The following is an 18,505-nucleotide window of genomic DNA, read 5'->3' as shown; positions in this document are numbered from 1 at the left end:
AAAAAGTACGATTAAGTTTAGACTTCTGGTAGACCATTTGGGCTCAAGGATGAATTGATCTGCGCTTTACTTGCTTGAAATCTGAGTTGTACTTGGGCGGGACAATTGAAATGTAACGAGACTAAAAATGCTCTGGCCAGGCTGACCAGCAGCGTCATAGGTAGAGCAAGGGAACGTTGCAAATTTGAATGGAAGGATCTAGAACAGTTTGATGGAGTCTTCAAAGCTGTGTGCGTCATAGACTACTTCAATAAGTAGGTAGTTTGATCTGTATGATTTGATTGAAACCTATCATAGATATTGAATCTTAAAAATAACTCTGTTAGTTTCGAGGGAGACCCGTTGTTACGGCAAAACCTCCGAACTGAAACGCAAGCCACTGCCTCGACCAGCGAGGCCACCATTGCCATTGCCGTTTCCATTTCCATTGTTCACCCCAGGGCTCGTTGGGCGACTTGATGCGGCCCATTTTGGACTTCGTGGTTGTGTGCTGGTCGAGCGGGTAGAAGGTCGATTTTTGCGGATCTCTCGCAGCTCTTCCTCCTTCCTGCGCAGGAGGTCATTACGAGAGGCAAGCATAAGCTCAAGTTCTTCAATTCGGGAGATGTGGGTGGCCGAGTCACTCGCATTGACGATTCCGCGTAGTTGAACGGAGTTGTTATCGGCCTTAAGTTTGAGAGACTCATTCTCGGCTTGGAGTTGACGCAATTCATTCCCAGCCTGAGCAGCAGCGTTAGATGCGTTTTGGTATTGCTCTCGAGTGTACTCCGCTTGATTCTTTTCATAGTCGGCCTTGCGTTCCAGGCTTATGGCGTCCTTTTTCAGGAGGCGGATCTCTTCGCGGGCTGCCTCGAGCTCCGCCAGTGAGCCGCCACCATTCTTGAGTTCTTGGCGAGCCTCTTCAAGTTCCTTCTTCAGTTGGCTTCGTTCCTCCTTCAACTTGGTGACGTCTTCTTTTGATTTCTCTGTTCGTTGTTCCATGGACTTCTTGGATGCTTCCAACTTGTCACGTTCTTGCCGGACCTTGTGGAGCTCGTTCTTTCGATTCTCATACCGATATTGGAGACTACTCAATGATCTATCCTTGTCCTGGTATCGGGACTGCCACTGATTCAACTCGTGCTTTAACTGCTCTTTTTCGACGGTGTGGTTACTTTTCATTTGAACAAGATTTGCTTCCAAATGATGAAGTTCGTCTTCCAGGCTTTGACTGGGATCCTTTGTTGACTGAGTGCTAGTACCTGGAAGGTCGACTCTGGCGCGTTTAGAGGTGTTGTCCTCTTTATCATCGTCAGGCTGAATAAGGGTTAGTGTGATATAACAAAGATGGTTTAATGCATTGACTCACTAACGAACGCTTCTGAGCCGCCACTTGGGACTCGTCAGACGATGATGTCTGATCCGATTCTTCGGAAGGCGCAAAGTTAAGGGACTCAACCATTGGCAGTTGCCAAGAAGCGAAACTGTGCAGTAAATAGTTGACGATTTCTTCCGCGTCTTCCTGCACATTGAGGGCATCATGTTGGAGATCACCTGCTTCACCGTGGAGCCGAGCAGTGTATTGCAAAAGCAGTCGCAATCGCTCAGACTCGGTCGTGTCTGGGAGGCACCGCTCAACATGTTCACAAGTGTTAGAAATGAAGAGCCAAATAACGGGAAGAAGACCGCCGTTGCGAGTATATGTTCTACGAATATACTCCACGGCCGGACTGCTGGGATTGAATGCCGTGTCGAAAACAAGGATTGCACATGGGGCTCTGAACATATCTCGCACATTGCCATTGGAGTGAACCCCAAAGCTGAGAGGGCCTTTCGCCAGAGATACCTCCAAATTACCACCCAACTCTTCCCGAGGCCGAGTGTACGTAAAACCCTTGCCTCGAAGATAGCGCTCAATAATGGTTTGCTTCTGATCGTTTTGGACAGCGATGATGATATGAAGCTCATGAGTGCTTGCAAGTTCAATCAAGTACCCGAGTAGAAGGAATTTAGAGCTGGAATACTCTGCCCATTTGGCCTGCGACTCCAGACCGCTATCTCCCGCTGCCAGGTGTTCAGGGATATTCAAGTCAGGATGAGTGGTTACATTGTTCAGTCGAGCTATAATTTCGTAAACTTTTGACTGCAACGAATCTCGCTGCAAACGCGTAAATTAGCCATAATCCGTGATGGATTCAAGCTAAACTTACATCAGAGGATGGAGTCCGAGAATTGTGACGAGAAAGAGTCAGATATTCCTGCATTGTTGAAGCTCCATCTGAAATCACGCGCTCGTAGTCGTCCTTTATTCTTGAATCCATGGGCAGTGTCAAGGCAAATTCGGCCGGACCAAGACGGACAGCGCCCGGCTGGGTCACTTCAACATCGCCCACTGTCAATGCACTAGGCTGAATGGTCTGAATTCCAGTCCCATCATGGGCGAGATGGGTTGAGTGCAGTAAAGAATCCGCATGAGCATGATGGACGGCAGTGTGAGAGTGTGCCATGTTCTCTTCCTCTGCCCGAACGCTCAAAGGAATTGCCGTTTCAGGAAAAGACGGAGGCACTGCAGCTTCTATATCTCCGACAGAAGATGGTGTATCACTTGCAGGAACAGAGGATATGGGATTTCCCAGGTGGAACCTTTTGTCTTCCATACTGGCACGTGGATGCCTCACAGGATATCGGAAACCCTGGAACAGGCGCTTTGAAGAAAAGTACCAGATTGAATAAGGGAATAGTCCCGAAATTTTTTTTCCTGGGGAAAGGAGGCAACAGGAACTGTTTAGAGAAAAAGAAGGCTCGAGAACAGGTCGAGAGCAAAAAAGGGGTGGTGATGGAGATCAAAGAAAGAACAAGAGCAAGTTAATGATCAAAATGCTCTCAACAAGTCAAATATTGACAGGTAACAGTGTTGATCAAATCAAAAAGACAAGTATTGACAGTCTTCGACCTTGATTTGCGTGCAGATCAGTATGCCAGCTCCGAGTTTCAAATTGGCATCTATGCTCTGCTGGCGCAGCTGGTGTTCTTTATTTGAAGAACTTTGAAGAAACCTGGAGCTTTGCACAAGATTGGCACTTCAAATTGAGTGCAGAATTTGACCCAAGACGGTAGGGTTGACTGCCACCTGGGCTTGAAGTTAGGGGATGGTGCGCAAGGTGTTGCGATTGCAATTGATTTCGAGGCACATTGGACGATATGAGGGATAAAGGTTGTCAGAAAAGAAAAGGAACATACTAGTAAATACCGGTCATATATGTATGTATTTTTGGATAGTCACTTTCAGCTGCAGGATTGGCCCAACCGCGGTGAAGCACCCGAACTGGAGGTATAGAGGAGTGAATGGCCCGGCTCGAGGTGGAGATGGCGGACAGTGTCACGTGATGGGGGATTATCGGTTGGTGATCTAGCTTATTCGGGACTAGCGTGTTCTTTGCCTACTCTACACGCTCGTCGGTTCGTTCACTATGGTTCGATTCACTTCAAATGAAAATGCACAGAGAATCGAACTCTCTCAGAAAAGTGAAGCCCACTGGCCATTTTTTGGGAAGGATTCTCATTTTTGATATTAAGCAAATCTCCATTGAATATGCAACATCCGCTTATCGATCTCCCATGTCCACATCCTTGAACCCTGCTATTATTGAAAACCAAATCTCTATCTCTATGAATGACCAAACCCCCCGTTAAACTTCGTTTTGCCTCTCGTCCCGTTTCCAGGCTTCAAAGTCAAATCCGAGCGCCTCAACTGTTTTGATATTACTACACTGCTCTCCTTTCTGAACGAAGGCTCGCCGAATCTCAGGGAACAAGGCCCGCATCCACCGCTCTCGTTCTCCCCAGTATACTCCCAATTTTCCTTTCCCGTTGTCCTCGATCCCCGGACGCGGTTTGGCACTAGCTGCCCAGTTGTATAGATGATTTAGGTAGTCTGCGTCCGCAGGGAAGGGCATGACGTGAAAGGCCTTCCCATCTCCTTTTTGTGCGACTTCGGAGTCTTCCGATGCCTTCATATCTCCCCTTTCTGGAAGCAGAAGCCGCCCCGACCATACACGAGAAAACAAAGATGCTTGATTCTCTGCTATGACAAAGGGGATGACTCGCTGTGAAAGAACAGGAAAGACAAGAGTAGGGTGGTCGATATAAAATAGATGCTGGTAAATATTCCTCGCACGCCATCCATGCGTCACAACAGGCGGCCCAAGCGATGAAAGGAATGGGAAAGAGTAGAAATATCCAGTGCAAAAGACGATAGCATCGACTTGCGTCTCAATATGACCATCTGCGAAACGAATGCTTCGGTCATGTTCGGCAGGGGCCAAGAATTCGACAATCTCGGGACGAATGATTTTATCCGAAGGAGACATAGCAGCCATATACGACTCGGACTTCTGGGAGACAATCACCTTGCCTTTGCTGACTTCATTGATCTGAGCTCCAATATCGAGCCCTGAGGCAGAACTTCCAACTACCACCACCTTCTTCCCTCGAAACGATTCAGGAGAGTCATAGAGCTTGGAGTGAGTAATAGCACCGATATAGGCCTTATCCCAAACTTCAATTCCTGGAACATCTGGAAGGTACGGGACATTGAAGTGACCGCTTGCCACAACCACAGCGTCGTAGGTGGACGTGGTTTCTACGCCAGTTTGAAGATTGGTTGTGGTCAAGGCCCAAGTACTCAACCTTGGGTTCTCAAGCTTCACATCTTTGACTTGAGTCTCAAATTGAATGTAGCTCTTCGTGTCCTTGGCATATTCTTCCAGATATTGCTTAACGGTACGGTGCTTAGGGAAGAGCTGGGCATCCTCGGGAAAAGGCTGGTCCGAGTATCGCATTAATTCCTTTGGGATATTGGTCTCCAGCTTGTCATATATCGGTGACACAAAAATGGGCTCGCTCGACCCCTCAGGTTGATTGATCCATATTGGCTTTTCAACCGGTTCATGCGGATTCAAATGGGGCACAGAGGTGGAAATACCAATTTTGGAAGAAATGGGAGTATAATTCCAGACGCCACCGACGGAGCTTCTTTGCTCAAACACATCAATATGTTCAAAGTACTTCTCTGCCCGAAGGTATCTGTTCTGTCGGTGAGCAACGTGGTCGAACCAATTAGAAAACAAGCATGATGGGGGTTCCTGACTTCACCGCAGCGAGACCAGAGGGCCCTGCCCCTATGACAGCCACCCGTCGAATGGGATGTGGGAATGCCATATCCTTATGATCCAATTTGCTTGTCGGGCGAGGGGTTATGCTGGAGAAGCCGACCGGTTAGCACTCGCGCCATAGTGGAGCGGTGGAGCTTATCGGGGGCATGGGAAGGTCATGATTAGCAGATATAGTTGAAGATTGCCATTGTTCCAAGATTTGATGAGATACCAAGTCAAAGATTCGCCTTGGTTTAGGGCAGTCATTTAAGCTTGAAGCCGAGCTTGAGAAATACTTGAACAGGCAAATATAACTATAGTCTATAGTTTATGCCTATGAAGTAGTTAGTTACGATCTTGATGCCATATTCCTTAGGTATAATACCAGTATTGGCGAAACATTAAAACACATTGAAACACTTATCAATAGCCGTTTCATTACGCTTGTATTACCAAACTGCAACCCGCAATTTCCAGTTCTTTGTTGCACCCGCGTTTTTTAAACGCTCACCTCTCAGCCTTTCGCTCCCTTTGATCTGATCCTCCCCATAGTATGTTGATGGTCGCAGACTGCTGAGGTCAGTCGGGGATTTGTGGACACAATGATGGATATAGCCGACCAGCCTCCGGCACCGAATGCGCCGCAGCTCGCCAAGATCCCGATCGCGCAGCTGTCGCCTACTCTTGAGCAGTCTCAAGAGAAATGCATCGAAGCAACTGTGACCCTCGTCTGGCCGTATTCATCTTCGACTAAGTCCCTTAGCCTCTTACTCGCCGAACCTGATTTCCGCCTACGACGTTTACATGGACAAGTCAAAGTAATATTTCATGGGCGCGTTGCGGAACAGGTTGCCGCGTCCCATATCGGTATTGGTGACAATATTTGTCTTGCATTGAAAGGTTCGAATTTCGTTGCGAATGATACGGCAACTCAAACTGCTGGGAAATATGTAGCGTGGGATGTGCATTTCGACCATGGCCTGTCCCTAGAGGTAATTTTGACCTTCAACCAGATCCAGCTCCGATGCTAATAACGTGAGACATAGATCAACCGACCGTCAGAAGAAGCTTCAAAAATATCCATTGAATACCATGATCCGACACCACACGAACACGAACAAGCTCCGCCCACGACGCCTCGCATCGTTTCAACGGATCCCGTGGTACTAGAGCAAAGATCCTGGGAATCGCCAGCTTTTCTACGATCCGGTTCAAATCCCTTTGGTAGTGTGCCTCGTACCTCTCTCGAGTTATCTGTAGAGGAAGATGGCTTTGTTCCTGGCAAGGGAAGAAAGCGGCCAAGATATAGCTTGAAACGCGACGACTGGCATATTGTGGATGAACCTATGAGCCCTCAGGAGGAATCCGCAGTGGATTGGTGGGAGAAAGATTCCTGGGAGAAAACCTTGGGAGGAAACGCGAATATTGAACAGGAAATGGATGACAATGCAGATGCAGAGCCTCGGAATAAAAGTATCATCCCTGACGAAGACCAAAGCAACGGGGAAAATGCCTCTCGGGAGCAGTCTCCTATCTTTATCAAGCCTTCTCTTGATATTTCTGGTGGCCTTTTCGGCAGGCGGCCACCGCAATCCAGCGAGTCTTCTCATGGACTGACGGAACCTACTTTCCAGCAGCGCCTAATGTCAGCCTCGCAACTCCCTACAGATACGCCACAACTCCGACCGGTACCTTCGCCTGGTCTCCCAATACCATCACCTATTGTCTCAAATCCAAACACTTCACACGGTTACTTTTCAGACTTCCACACCCTCTCCCAAACGCAAAGTGCAAATTCTGTGTCCTTAGAAGCTGATGCCAGTGTTACTGCCTCCGAATCTCTACGCTTCTCTCATATCTCACCGGTCTCTCCTCCAAGAGCAGCGCCGATATCTGCTGAAGATATAGCGAGCACGCACGAAAATGATGGATCTGTTTTCACGCCAGCTGGCCTGGTAACTCATCAGTCCCCATCGGCCTTACTTGTAGAAAACATGCCAATTGGATCGGTATTGGATCAAACAGAATTGTTCAATTCGTCTGAATACATCAATGACTCCGATATTATTGAGTCAAACGTCGACATTGAACACGTTGACGAGCCGCTTCTATCGGTTGTGACAGATCGCGTGGCAACTGAACCAACTGGATACGATCAGATTGACGGCGCAGTGGGAAATCAAGAGGATCATATTATGGAAAACGAGGAAAAGCCTGGATCTGAGGCAAAGTCTGAAGTTGGAGCCATCGAGGACAGCAATGAAAATGTCCAGACTGGCTCAGCATTTTCATCACATGCGCTCGAGGCGACTGCCACCGACACAGCTATACAAGCAGCAGCGTTGAACGAGGCTGAAAGTGACGAGGGCGACAAATTTTCGGACGCATCTCAGATTGGGCAAGATCATCACACGCGCCGTGCTAGTTTTAGCGACCAAGAGAGTCCTCAAGTTGAAGATGAAGCTTTCTCTTATGACGAGGAAGACAAAGAGTCAGAATTTGAAATGGAAGATCAATACGCCGAAGCCCAATCAGAGGCAAGTAGCGACGAGGAGTCCGAAGCAGCGGATCTGCCACAGCATTCTCCTGCCCAGCATGAAGTGATTGTGTTAGATAGCGATAGTGAGGATGACCTCACCTCCGATCAAGCGGCTAATCCGCAGTCTGTGCACCAAGAACGCAGAACGTATCGTGATTCATCACCGCAATCTGAAAATGAAGGGTGGGATATGGTCGAGCAAGAGGAGGAATCCCCGTCAGAAGCCGAATATTCCGAGGATGAAGAGGCAGAGGCTCTGGGTCAGGATGACAGAATTCACGACAGTGATAAAGAAGACGAATCATCTGTGGATGTGTTGGCACGAGACCATTATTCGCAGAAGCATTCAACTCGAGAGTCTTCAATACATGAGGTAGAAGACAAAGGCGACGCTTCTGATATCAGTTCAGAGGGGGCTTCACCAAGGGATTATCATTATGACAATGTTATAAACCCCGACGCAAGAACAGAATCGGTCATCGGACTAGGCTCTGGCGACGATAAACTTAGCGAGGCCGGTGAAAATTCTTTCCCCCGTGAAGACTCAGCACCTGCTAGTCGAATCGAGAAGGTCTGGGCTGGCGCAAAGTCAAGCGCAAAGGCACCACATGGATCAGATGGGGCACATGATGAGCATTCCGATGATTTAGCGCCTCTGGGTACGGAAGTTCAGGTCGGCAATGAAGTAGCAGAAACCACTCCAGTAGAATCTGCCTGGCCACAACTTTTGACCCCGGATCCTACCCAAGAATTTGGCGGTTCACAAGCTATTGTGAACAAGGAGAAGGAGGAAATGGTGCATGTTTCTCCCACATTTGACACTCGGGAATCCCCCTTGGGGCTGAATGTCTCTGCTTCATTGGCACCGGACACTGGCCCGGATACTACGGATCGCCCAGCTGAGAACACTCTGGATGCATCACTTCTAGACCAGGAATTCCCACCTGAAGTTGTATCTGATGAAAAACTCGCAGGCGGTCCACTCATTGTCTTACCAACCACCGAGACTGTTCAGCCTGAAGAACGGCCGGTCGCTACCCAGGAGGACATACTGGAAGCCCCGGCCGTTGTCATCAGTCAACTTCCAGCTCCCGATCGTCATGCCCATGGGCTACGCAGCAAGCTGTCTTACTTCGCCCCTCTTGCAACTCTTATTGACCATTTCAGTGCTTTGGTGGACACCATCTCAATTGTTCATGAAGTATCCCCAATTGCCAAGGCAACCTCTGGTCCAAAAGACTATTTCCTGACCGTCCAACTTACCGATCCGTCTATGGCTGGAACCGTCCTCCAAGCCCAGATATTCCGGCGTTACAAGTCTGCAATGCCGACAATGGCTGAAGGGAACGCCGTTCTGCTCCGAAACCTCAAAGTCCGCAGTTTCGATCACTCGATAATGCTGGTCAGTGTTGAATCCAGCTCATGGGCTGTATTCGATGGTTCCGGACCGGAAGCACAAGTAAATGGCCCTCCCGTTGAATATGGTTCGGAGGAGCGAGCTTATGCATCTGGCTTGCGGAAGTGGTACAGCGAGTTTGGCGCCAGCATGGTTGCCGACCACCAGCTCCAAGCGTCAATCTTCGAAGACAGCGTGGATAGAGAAGGTAGTGCTTTGATTAGCGAGTCCGGAAGTATAGAATCAGTGACTCGCGGAGACCCTACCTCTTCTACTCGAGGCTCAAAGCGCTCGCGTAAGAGCCACCGGCGGGTTACTATTCACGAACTCCGAGATGGTCGACGCTACACCGAGGTTGGGTCTCCCAGCAGCAAAGAAAGCATTCACGAATTGCGTGATGGCACACTTTATGCGAATTTGTAAAACAAAAGCATTGATCTTGTTTTATACCTGGTCAGTCTTGTGAAGATCTGCTGCCTGGATAACTATAAATGCACATATGCTATAGAATATTCGTGTTCATCTCTTCTTAGTACTCTCATCTTCAGTCTATACATAAGTGACATGCCGTATATACAAGAACTAAACTATACAACTCACATCTTGGAAGACTTCTCTTCGTGATGGAAATAGTCCTTGCTAATCGCCGCCTGGATCAACTGATTCGCAATCGCCGTTGGCGGCGGCAGCTTCAAACCACCTTTATACTCCGGTCCAGGGCCGGAACTCAAATCGCTCGTTCCAATTCGCAGCGCCTCCTCTACCTCCTCAACGTCAAACCACTTCGCATCTTCGAGCTCCGGATCATGCTCCAGATTAATCTTCTCGTGAGCCGGATCGGACACTTGCGCAATAGCACCAATCATCAAGTTCGCGGGGTACGGCCACGGCTGTGAAGAATGGATGACAACCCGTGAAAGCGTCACACCAGCCTCCTCCCACACTTCACGGCGCACGGCATCCTCAATGGATTCTGCCGGCTCGATAAATCCCGCCAGAGTTGAATACCAGTTGGGCGGGAAGCGCTTAGATCGACCGAGTAGAACACGCTTGCCATCGGCGGAGACGACGGCCACAATGATGGTCGGGTCTGTGCGGGGAAAGCACAGGTTCGAAAGCGTGGTACGGGTCGTGCAGGCGGGGCGCTCTATGGATTGGCCTGTAGCGGCGCGGGCAGCGTCCGTAGGTGGGCAGGTGCGCTTAGTTCCTGCATTCACGGAGAGAGTGGGGTTGCCACAGGTGCCGCAGAAGGTGTTGCGGTTGTTCCAGTCGGTCAAAGCGCGGGCCTGAGCATAGATAGCGGCTGGTTTATACATTGTTAGTTAGAGAGTAGACCTTTAGCGGGGTTATCAGTAGCCGCGACTTAGCCGACGTACCTTCGTCCGGAGTAAAGGTTGTAACAATTCTAGTCTGGAAGAACGAAAGGCCTTTCGATTCCATTGCACTGATGACATCCTTGGCGGCAGTCTGCTGCGCCTCGGATCCCTTAGGCGTGACATCTAGGGCGAAGCACGGGGATCCGGAGTAGATCTTGTGTGCAAAGGCATTCTCTTCCTTGCGGCTCTCGTCCAGACCAAGGAAGATAAGGCTTGGGTAAGTCTTCCGCGAGTCAAAGGTCTTGATCATGTCTTCTTCGGATTCGTCAAAGAAATCCTGTGGGATAAGCTTGCGCAGTTCCTCATACTTGGCATAGTACAACTCAGCTGGGGAGCGAGTGAGGGGGGCAAGGTTGTTCAGCAGGACGAACTGCGTAGACGGGTGCTTCAGGGCCGATGAGAGGAATGGGTGATCACCGCGCAGAAACGATAGTCTGTTGATTGGGGAGCCTATAAGTGATGTTTAGCATTGCAATGTTCATTCGATATCGTCAATCTTGCGTCTCTCATCCCCTCGGCAATTCCATACTGGAGAAATAGTTTGCGGTTTCCCGGCCGAAGCGTCGCGATAGCATGGATTCCGCAAGCGTGTGGGCTGGGACCGGAATTTGAGAGGGCACGCTCATGTTGAAGATGATCTATATGCAGCAATGTATAGGTACGTTTGTATGTACACGAGAACGAATCGAACAAATGATCGGAGGAATGCGACTGCGATAGCATTAATCAGCGTAGACGTTCTATGGTGTATTGGGATGACTCAGGATTCGTCGGACTTCCACCGATCAGTGAGCGTGAGGGGTGTATTATTTGTAATACATGGTAATAGCAATACTCCGAAGCGGGGAACCGCGGACTCCCCACACACGTGACCCTGATGATGAATTTCCCATTTTCTGCTTCTTTATCTCAAGCAAATTCCGTATTGAAGCAGTCATAGCTGTGTTTATTGCAACTGGACTGCATAATGGGGCACCTTGTCACTCTAGCAACATGGTATGCATTGAACATTGGCTTGGAAGAGCTTCATTTACTGACTTGATAGCTCTCTAAATCAATGGGCCCTGGACTTTGAGGGCAATGCGGCCCGCATTATCGAGAGTATTCGACAGGCAAAGGCAGCTGGTGCGGCTCTACGTGTTGGTCCAGAGCTTGAGATTACCGGTAAATGACCAAATACCTTCGTACTGCAAGATATGAGGGCAGACATTGACACAGCTCCCTAGGGTACGGCGTGCTGGATGGATTCCTTGAAGGGGACACCTTCTTGCATTCTTGGGAAATGTTAGCTCGTATCATCGAACACCCGGACTGTCAGGATATTGTGGTGGATGTGGGTATGCCTGTGCGCCATCGCAATGTGCGCTACAACTGCCGGTGAGATTCTCCGCGGCTCTTTTCATGCTTTGGGACCATTGGCTAATGTATGCATCGTCCCCATGTAGTGTCATCTTCTACAACAAAAAGATTATCCTAATCCGGCCGAAGATGTGGCTCGCCAACGGTTTGTTCGTCCCCGCGCTATCGATCGACCTCCCATACTTATATGTTCTTCTCCGATATAGATGGCAACTACAGAGAGCACAGACACTTCATTCCGTGGCAGCGTCCTCAAGAGGTTGAGGATTATTACCTAGAGCAGATTGTAGGAAATATCACTGGTCAATACAAGGTCCCGTTCGGTGATGCCGTCATCAGCACGAGAGACACTTGTTTTGGCCTGGAGACTTGCGAGGAATTGTTCACTCCTAATGGGTATGCTGAAAATTCCATGTGCTGTCTGATGGTATCGGCTGACATTGCGACTAAGACCTCATATTCCTTATGGACTGGCTGGTATGTTGTCACACTTGATAGGAAAATCAACATACACTTGCTAACAAATCTAGGTGTGGAAATTATCTCCAACTCCTCTGGCAGCCACCATGAATTGAAAAAGCTTGACACTCGCGTGAACCTCATCACACAAGCTACAAAATTGGTACATGAAATGAGATTACATATTCCAAGTCTCCCTACTAACGCATCATAGAGCGGTGGTATCTACCTGTATGCTAATCAACAAGGCTGTGACGGCGATCGCCTATACTACGACGGCTGTGCGATGATTGTCGTAAATGGTGATGTCGTGGCGCAAGGATCCCAATTCTCCTTGAACGACGTGGAAGTTGTCACAGCGACCGTCGACATCGAAGATGTCAGAACCTACCGCTCAACCGTGAGCCGTGGAATGCAGGCGAGCAAGCAGTCACCTTTTGTTCGTCTCGACATTGATGTCCGTCTTTCCCGCCGTACTGAGGATGCGGACCCCAGCCTCACTGTTTCCGCGCCATTCAAGCCTCATTTCCATGTTCCAGAAGAGGAGATCGCTCTCGGCCCAGCTTGTTGGCTTTGGGACTACCTGCGGCGATGCGGCGCCGCGGGATTCTTTATCCCTCTCAGCGGTGGTATCGACAGCTGTGCCACGTCAGTGATTGTCCATTCGATGTGCCGTGAGGTTCTGAAAGCAGTCAGACAAGGCAATGAGCAGGTCATCAAGGATGTCCGTCGACTCTGTGCTAAGCCCACCGACTCCGACTGGCTCCCGACGACCAGCCAAGAAATCTGCCGAGCCATCTTCCACACCAGTTACATGGGGACACAGAACTCGGGTCATGAGACGCGGGACCGGGCTAAACGACTGGCCGCAGATATTGGCTCCTACCATATTGACTTCAACTTTGATACTGTGATAACAGCTCTTATGGCTCTTTTCACCACCGTCACCAACTTCCAGCCACGATTCAAGGTGCATGGAGGTAGTTCGGCCGAAAACGCCGCCTTGCAGAATGTCCAGGCTCGATTAAGAATGGTCCTTTCTTATTTGTTTGCTTCGTTATTGCCGACTGTCCGCCAGCGACCTGGTGGTGGCAGCCTCTTGGTTCTTGCATCATCAAATGTGGACGAGTGCCTGCGGGGCTACTTAACCAAGTACGATGCTAGCTCAGCCGATCTCAACCCTATTGGGTCTATTAGCAAAGTCGACCTCAAGAAGTTTATCGGATGGGCAGGTATTAACTTTGATCTCCCAATTCTTGAAGAGTTCATCCACGCAACGCCTACGGCTGAATTGGAGCCTCGGACAGCGACTTATGTGCAATCTGATGAAGCTGACATGGGTGTGACTTACGCCGAGCTTGGTACTTTTGGTAAGTCATCACAAGGGAACCTATCTGTTGTATTTGACTACTAACAACTCGGTGTAAAGGCTACCTTCGAAAGGTGTCCAAGTTAGGCCCCTGGTCAATGTATGAGAAGCTCTTGGTAAGTCTCGGCTTCTCAGCTTTGCCTTCTAATAGTAGTCCCACTGACCATTCATCTAGCATCTGTGGGGTAATGAATACAGTCCGCGCGAAATCTACGAGAAAACACGCCATTTCTTCTACAACTACTCTATTAACCGACACAAAATGACTGTCTTAACACCTAGCTATCACGCAGAGCAGTACTCTCCCGACGACAACCGGCATGATCTTCGCCAGTTCCTATGTAAGTTTTCCAGCCTTTTGGTAGCATTTCATGGTAGACTAATGGTTTCTTCTCAGATCCTTCCTTCACATGGGCGTACAAAAAGATGGAGGACAGTGTCAAATTCTGGGAATCTAGGGGATGGACTACCGGCAAGACTGCGAAGAAGAACGTCAAAGCGGACTGACGAGATTGGAATTAAATGGGAATTTGTTGTCAATTTTTCTTTTTATGATATCAACGTGCTTACGATCGACTAGAGTTGGTGTACTCAATACGAAAAATGCAGTTCAAACATTAATTTGATCCGAAAAGAAAAGAAATAAATTGAGTGAATGTGCAAGTGATGGCGAACACCAGGCCATGGACAGAGAGAAAGTCACAAGAAATAGATGTAAAAAATCGCTGAAGAGAAGCTTAAAGTATCATGGGTCATATAAGTTGCCATTTGGGCAGAAAGGGGGAGAAAGAAAAGAAATCATTCATCATGCTGGCCAGTGAACAAATCAGTCTTTCCAGAACCAGCCATTTTTGGGTTGCATATTTTGTTCAGGCTGCTCCTCGCCAGCCTCCAACTTCGGGCGCGACATCTCAACAAATGACTCGCTCTCTTCACGGCCATCTTCATAGCGTTTGGTCTGTACCTTTTTGGTCTCGATCGAACCATCAGGGAGACGTTTACGCTCCGTGCGAGTCATGGTGGAAATAACACGGGGCTCCGCAGCCGATTCAACCTGCTTTGTGTCCGCCGCAGGTGTAGATGCCGTATCCTCGGTTTCAGGAACGGACTTACGGTGTCCACCCGAGACAAGATCCAGCCAGCTTTCCGTATCATCGTTACCCTGGTCGGGATCGGGCATCATTCCTCGTTGGAACTTCTCAAATTTATCCTGCTGATGCCGTCGTTCCTCGAGCAGGGCACGGAATAATGGGCTTGCCTGAGAGAACTCGCGTTCGCGATCCTGGATATCCTGCAAGAAACGCTCGTATAATGCCAGTTCACTCTCCGCTTGAGCTTCTTCACGCGCCGCCAAATCATTCTCACGTAATGAACGATCATTCTCACTGTGACCAGTAAACGTAATACCAGACCAGGGATGACCGTCTGTACCTGAAATGTATTTCCACCGATCGCCCAAGCTACCACGCTTGACCAACCCATGTAGCCATTCTGTTCCATTCTCTGGCCTTGTCTTGCTGGGCGCTAGGGAATCGCGCTCAAGCATAGACTTACCATTCTCTAAACGGAGCAAATCCTCGAATGCCTCACGCCATTGCGGTTCCGCGGGATCGCGGTCTGATTCCGAATCCGAATCAGGTCGGAGAGAGGACATGATGGCGGAAAACACACCCTGATCACCTTGCGCGCGGTATTGGGCCTGGCGTTCGAGATGGAGAGGGGAGTAGGGGCTCAGCATTATGTAAGTGAGTGGCCAGGTGGGCAAGTTGCTGTCGTCAAACATGTCGGAAAATGGGAAGTTGATGTGTGGGTGGAATAGGAAGGATGCGAAGGGGAGATAGTGATCTTCGAAGCGCTTGAAGAATGAGTCGAGGCCGAAGAAATCGGAAGGCCCGTCGTTACGGGATGGAAAATGCGCTGATCTGCTGACTTCTTCAGATGAATATGATGATTGTTGGGGAAATCGAGACAGTTGCTGGTTGTTGTTCTTGTAGTTTGGTGGTTTCTCTTCTCCGTCTGGTGTGTTGGGGTCGGGGTTTTGATTTGGGGTAGAGTCGCGCTCCACTGTGTGGTTCACGTTCGAATTCGAGTTCGAGTTCGAGTTCGCGCCGTTCCGGTGGCGATATGCCATGTTTTTGTATGATTTATCATCTGTGAAGATGGTCCAGCTGTCTGATTGGGGAGATCCGACTGAGGACGGAAGGCCAGTGATCGACTGTAACACAGAAGAGACTTGTTCATCGGCGAAGCGCCGAAATGTGACAAACGGATTTGTCTCGGACTCGCCATCCCAGTCCTTATTGTGGGGCATGTTGGACTTGTCCCGTTTGTTGTCTGAATCACGATCCGAAGGCATGATGGAAAGTTGATAAGAGAAGATCTTGTCAAAAGATGTTGATGAAGCTGTTGGGGAGCCCCACCTCGCCACGTGAGTCCCACTTTGTCAGCCTTTCCACCGCGCACTGCATTCTAGTCGTTCTTTGCAACACATGATTCTTCGAGTAGTTTATGCCTCCCAATTATGTAGCATGTCTTTGTCTGGTTATTTTTGATCCAAGGTCACAATCAATCTCCGGTTTCCCTTCTACAAGAGCCTCGCGCGCCCAGACTCAGATTGCTCCATATGACGGAAGAGACCCACTGAACTTAGTGGGTCAAAAGCGCCTCGATTTACCAGAGAGATACTAACTACATTGAGCCATTTGAACGGGCCAGACTAGACTACAGTATCGCCATGTCCTAGAAACGACGAGAGCGTCCACTCTAATGTCTCACAATCAGATCACGTGCTAGATATGTTGCTTCAAACTCAATCTCGATCATGTTTAGCCATAGGCCCTGGGAATGCTCATTCAGGATTAAAGCTAGAAGTCTGAAGAAAATACAAGATGGTTTCTCATATGAATAAACCATTCACATACCATTCCCTCCATTCGCCTTTTTGGCTTATCTTATAAGCGCGCACGTCCCGCAATGTCCTGCCACGCTTCATCAAACCCCGTTGAGCGGATCCACATCGCAGCATTTCCAGCAGTAGAATCAACAGCTGTGAAGATGAAACGATCAGCAAAAGAGTATGTACGACATTGGAACGTCGCGAATATGAACCTACCCATATTCCCAATCTTGAGCCACATATCTCCAGATATCGGCATAGTGCCATTCTTCTGATACGGCTCGCATACGTTCTTTCCGTGCGCTACAGCCCGCACAAGCTTGGATAGATGTCCGTCGTCGGATGGGTGTGCCACACTGTGGGAGATAACGGCCTGCCAGTCTTTCTGTGCTGGGTATTGTGCGACCTCGTCTATGAGGAGGTCCGGAGAGTTGCGAGAGACGTATGTCAAAAGGTCCAAGCGGCCCTTCCACTCAAGTAGACGGCATTTTGATTTCTGGTCGAGGAATGGGAGATTCATGAGCGTGGAGAAGAAGATGGAGGAGTTGAGACAGTGAATGAAGAAAAAGTCGATCTTGACCTCCTTGTCACGGCGTTGCGCGGTGCTCGTATAGTACACTGGCCAGAGTCATTGTTTTAGCGTCGGTACATGACAGCCTTGCTTGGGACTGAACCCGAAAATTAGACCGGTGTAGAAACTCACCAACTGTGTTTATCATATCTGCCAATCCCTCAGGTATCTGCTCCGCCGACACCGTATACTGAGCAGCATACTGCAGCATCTCCTGCGGTGCACGGTGTAAAACCCCGTCCCTAAACTTGTTAGTGTCTGAGAACTGGACAGAGCTTTTCAAAGTTTGATCTTCGCGGATCTCATTGAGCAGCTGCAGGAGTGACTTCTGCCCGGGCTTCCCAACTTCCCCGGCTAGTCTCTCGGCCGGAAGGAAGTAGTCACGGCCCATCCAGTCATCATGGACTGCTGCTTGGGCTAAAGCCTGGGCCACAATGGCAGGCTGATTGAACTCTAGGCCGAAGCCGAGATGAATGAGCGGGTGTACCAGTCCTGGTTTAAGTGAGTTTGTGACTTGTGCGGTTTTTACGAAAGGTGATCATACCTCCGAAAAGTCGGCTCAACATCGTTTCAGCGCGGTCGTCTCCGGCAAATAGGAAGTCCTTCAGGACTTGACTGACTCCCTTGGTGTCAATAGCATTCTGAAAATAAGCCAGGAAATTCGAGTACTGCTGCTCCTTTCCTAGATAGCCTTGGAAGTTGGTGCTATCATGCATAGCTTGGATAGTATCCTTGTTAATGGGAAGTGCTGGTCGTTGATAGCGCTTGTTCCTCTCGTAACTGGCCAGAATCTCCTCGGGGGATGCGCCGAGTGCATAGAGAGTGAGAATTCCATGGACGATATGATCTGTAGTATCCTGTTAGGTATGGAATGCCAACTCTTCAGCCAAGCCTCCATATATTGGAATAAACATACTATGGAATCCTTCGTCATTGAAGAAGACATGATGGCTCTCCATATCTTCTTGTAAGATCTTGCTGGCAACGCGAGCCGCATCTTCGCGAATACCAGAGCTGTAGACACCCACATCCTCGACGGGATTCAGATGAACATTTGTTGCAGTCGCCATGACGAAAGTATTGCTGTTCAAGGCTGGGTGGGAATTAAATGATCTGATGTGTGGAGAGGCTCTCAGGACCGCGGCTAATCGCGGTTGTAGTCTGAAGGATTGAAGAGAAGTGGAGAAAGGCAATAAAGGTCTTGTCAGTGCTCTGCTTTGCTGAGCCCAAAGCTTTGAGGTTATCCCTTTGACGCTGTGAGTTTTCTTGATAATCATGCGGGGCACCATGGCCCTTTTAACTTTAATTTAAACGCGACAACATGACAACCTGGCAATAACTAGCAATTGTAGGGACATTGCCTGGATCTCGTGTACGACGTGGGGAGGAAGCAAAGCCCGGGCGGACC

General features: G+C 49.1%; 7 protein-coding genes across 7 annotated transcripts; 2 read left to right on the top strand and 5 right to left on the bottom strand.

The window, feature by feature from the left end:
* Positions 1–345: 345 nt before the first annotated feature.
* N7484_003417 (uncharacterized protein) lies at positions 346–2,636 on the bottom strand (the record flags this gene model as incomplete). Its single annotated transcript, XM_057113837.1, has 3 exons — positions 346–1,296; positions 1,349–2,137; positions 2,190–2,636. 3 exons carry the CDS (start codon positions 2,634–2,636, stop codon positions 346–348), a joined length of 2,187 nt encoding a protein of 728 aa, XP_056973977.1.
* Positions 2,637–3,668: 1,032 nt separating this feature from the next.
* On the bottom strand, positions 3,669–5,199 carry N7484_003416 (putative flavin dependent monooxygenase; the record flags this gene model as incomplete). The annotated part of the gene is made up of 2 exons (XM_057113836.1): positions 3,669–5,064; positions 5,129–5,199. 2 exons carry the CDS (start codon positions 5,197–5,199, stop codon positions 3,669–3,671), a joined length of 1,467 nt encoding a protein of 488 aa, XP_056973976.1.
* A 535-nt stretch (positions 5,200–5,734) lies between these two features.
* Positions 5,735–9,490, top strand: N7484_003415 (uncharacterized protein; the record flags this gene model as incomplete). Its single annotated transcript, XM_057113835.1, has 2 exons — positions 5,735–6,124; positions 6,179–9,490. 2 exons carry the CDS (start codon positions 5,735–5,737, stop codon positions 9,488–9,490), a joined length of 3,702 nt encoding a protein of 1,233 aa, XP_056973975.1.
* Positions 9,491–9,663: 173 nt separating this feature from the next.
* N7484_003414 (NAD(+) diphosphatase) lies at positions 9,664–11,069 on the bottom strand (the record flags this gene model as incomplete). The annotated part of the gene is made up of 3 exons (XM_057113834.1): positions 9,664–10,370; positions 10,444–10,893; positions 10,973–11,069. The coding sequence occupies 3 exons, from the start codon at positions 11,067–11,069 to the stop codon at positions 9,664–9,666; spliced, it is 1,254 nt and encodes a 417-aa protein (XP_056973974.1).
* Positions 11,070–11,410: 341 nt separating this feature from the next.
* N7484_003413 (glutamine-dependent NAD(+) synthetase) lies at positions 11,411–14,137 on the top strand (the record flags this gene model as incomplete). Its single annotated transcript, XM_057113833.1, has 11 exons — positions 11,411–11,439; positions 11,489–11,607; positions 11,670–11,820; positions 11,889–11,947; positions 12,009–12,198; positions 12,254–12,279; positions 12,333–12,424; positions 12,476–13,631; positions 13,691–13,746; positions 13,806–13,971; positions 14,028–14,137. 11 exons carry the CDS (start codon positions 11,411–11,413, stop codon positions 14,135–14,137), a joined length of 2,154 nt encoding a protein of 717 aa, XP_056973973.1.
* A 319-nt stretch (positions 14,138–14,456) lies between these two features.
* N7484_003412 (uncharacterized protein) lies at positions 14,457–15,986 on the bottom strand (the record flags this gene model as incomplete). Its single annotated transcript, XM_057113832.1, has 1 exon — positions 14,457–15,986. One exon carries the CDS (start codon positions 15,984–15,986, stop codon positions 14,457–14,459), a length of 1,530 nt encoding a protein of 509 aa, XP_056973972.1.
* Positions 15,987–16,581: 595 nt separating this feature from the next.
* Positions 16,582–18,167, bottom strand: N7484_003411 (questin oxidase family protein; the record flags this gene model as incomplete). Its single annotated transcript, XM_057113831.1, has 5 exons — positions 16,582–16,676; positions 16,743–17,144; positions 17,230–17,589; positions 17,642–17,944; positions 18,014–18,167. The coding sequence occupies 5 exons, from the start codon at positions 18,165–18,167 to the stop codon at positions 16,582–16,584; spliced, it is 1,314 nt and encodes a 437-aa protein (XP_056973971.1).
* Positions 18,168–18,505: the final 338 nt, after the last annotated feature.

This window comes from Penicillium longicatenatum, assembly GCF_028827895.1.
Source record: "Penicillium longicatenatum strain IBT 33135 chromosome Unknown contig_2_segment0_segment0, whole genome shotgun sequence".
NCBI lineage: Eukaryota > Fungi > Ascomycota > Eurotiomycetes > Eurotiales > Aspergillaceae > Penicillium > Penicillium longicatenatum.
The sequence above is the reverse complement of the archived record's forward strand: the minus strand, read 5'-3'. Positions and strand labels throughout refer to the sequence as shown.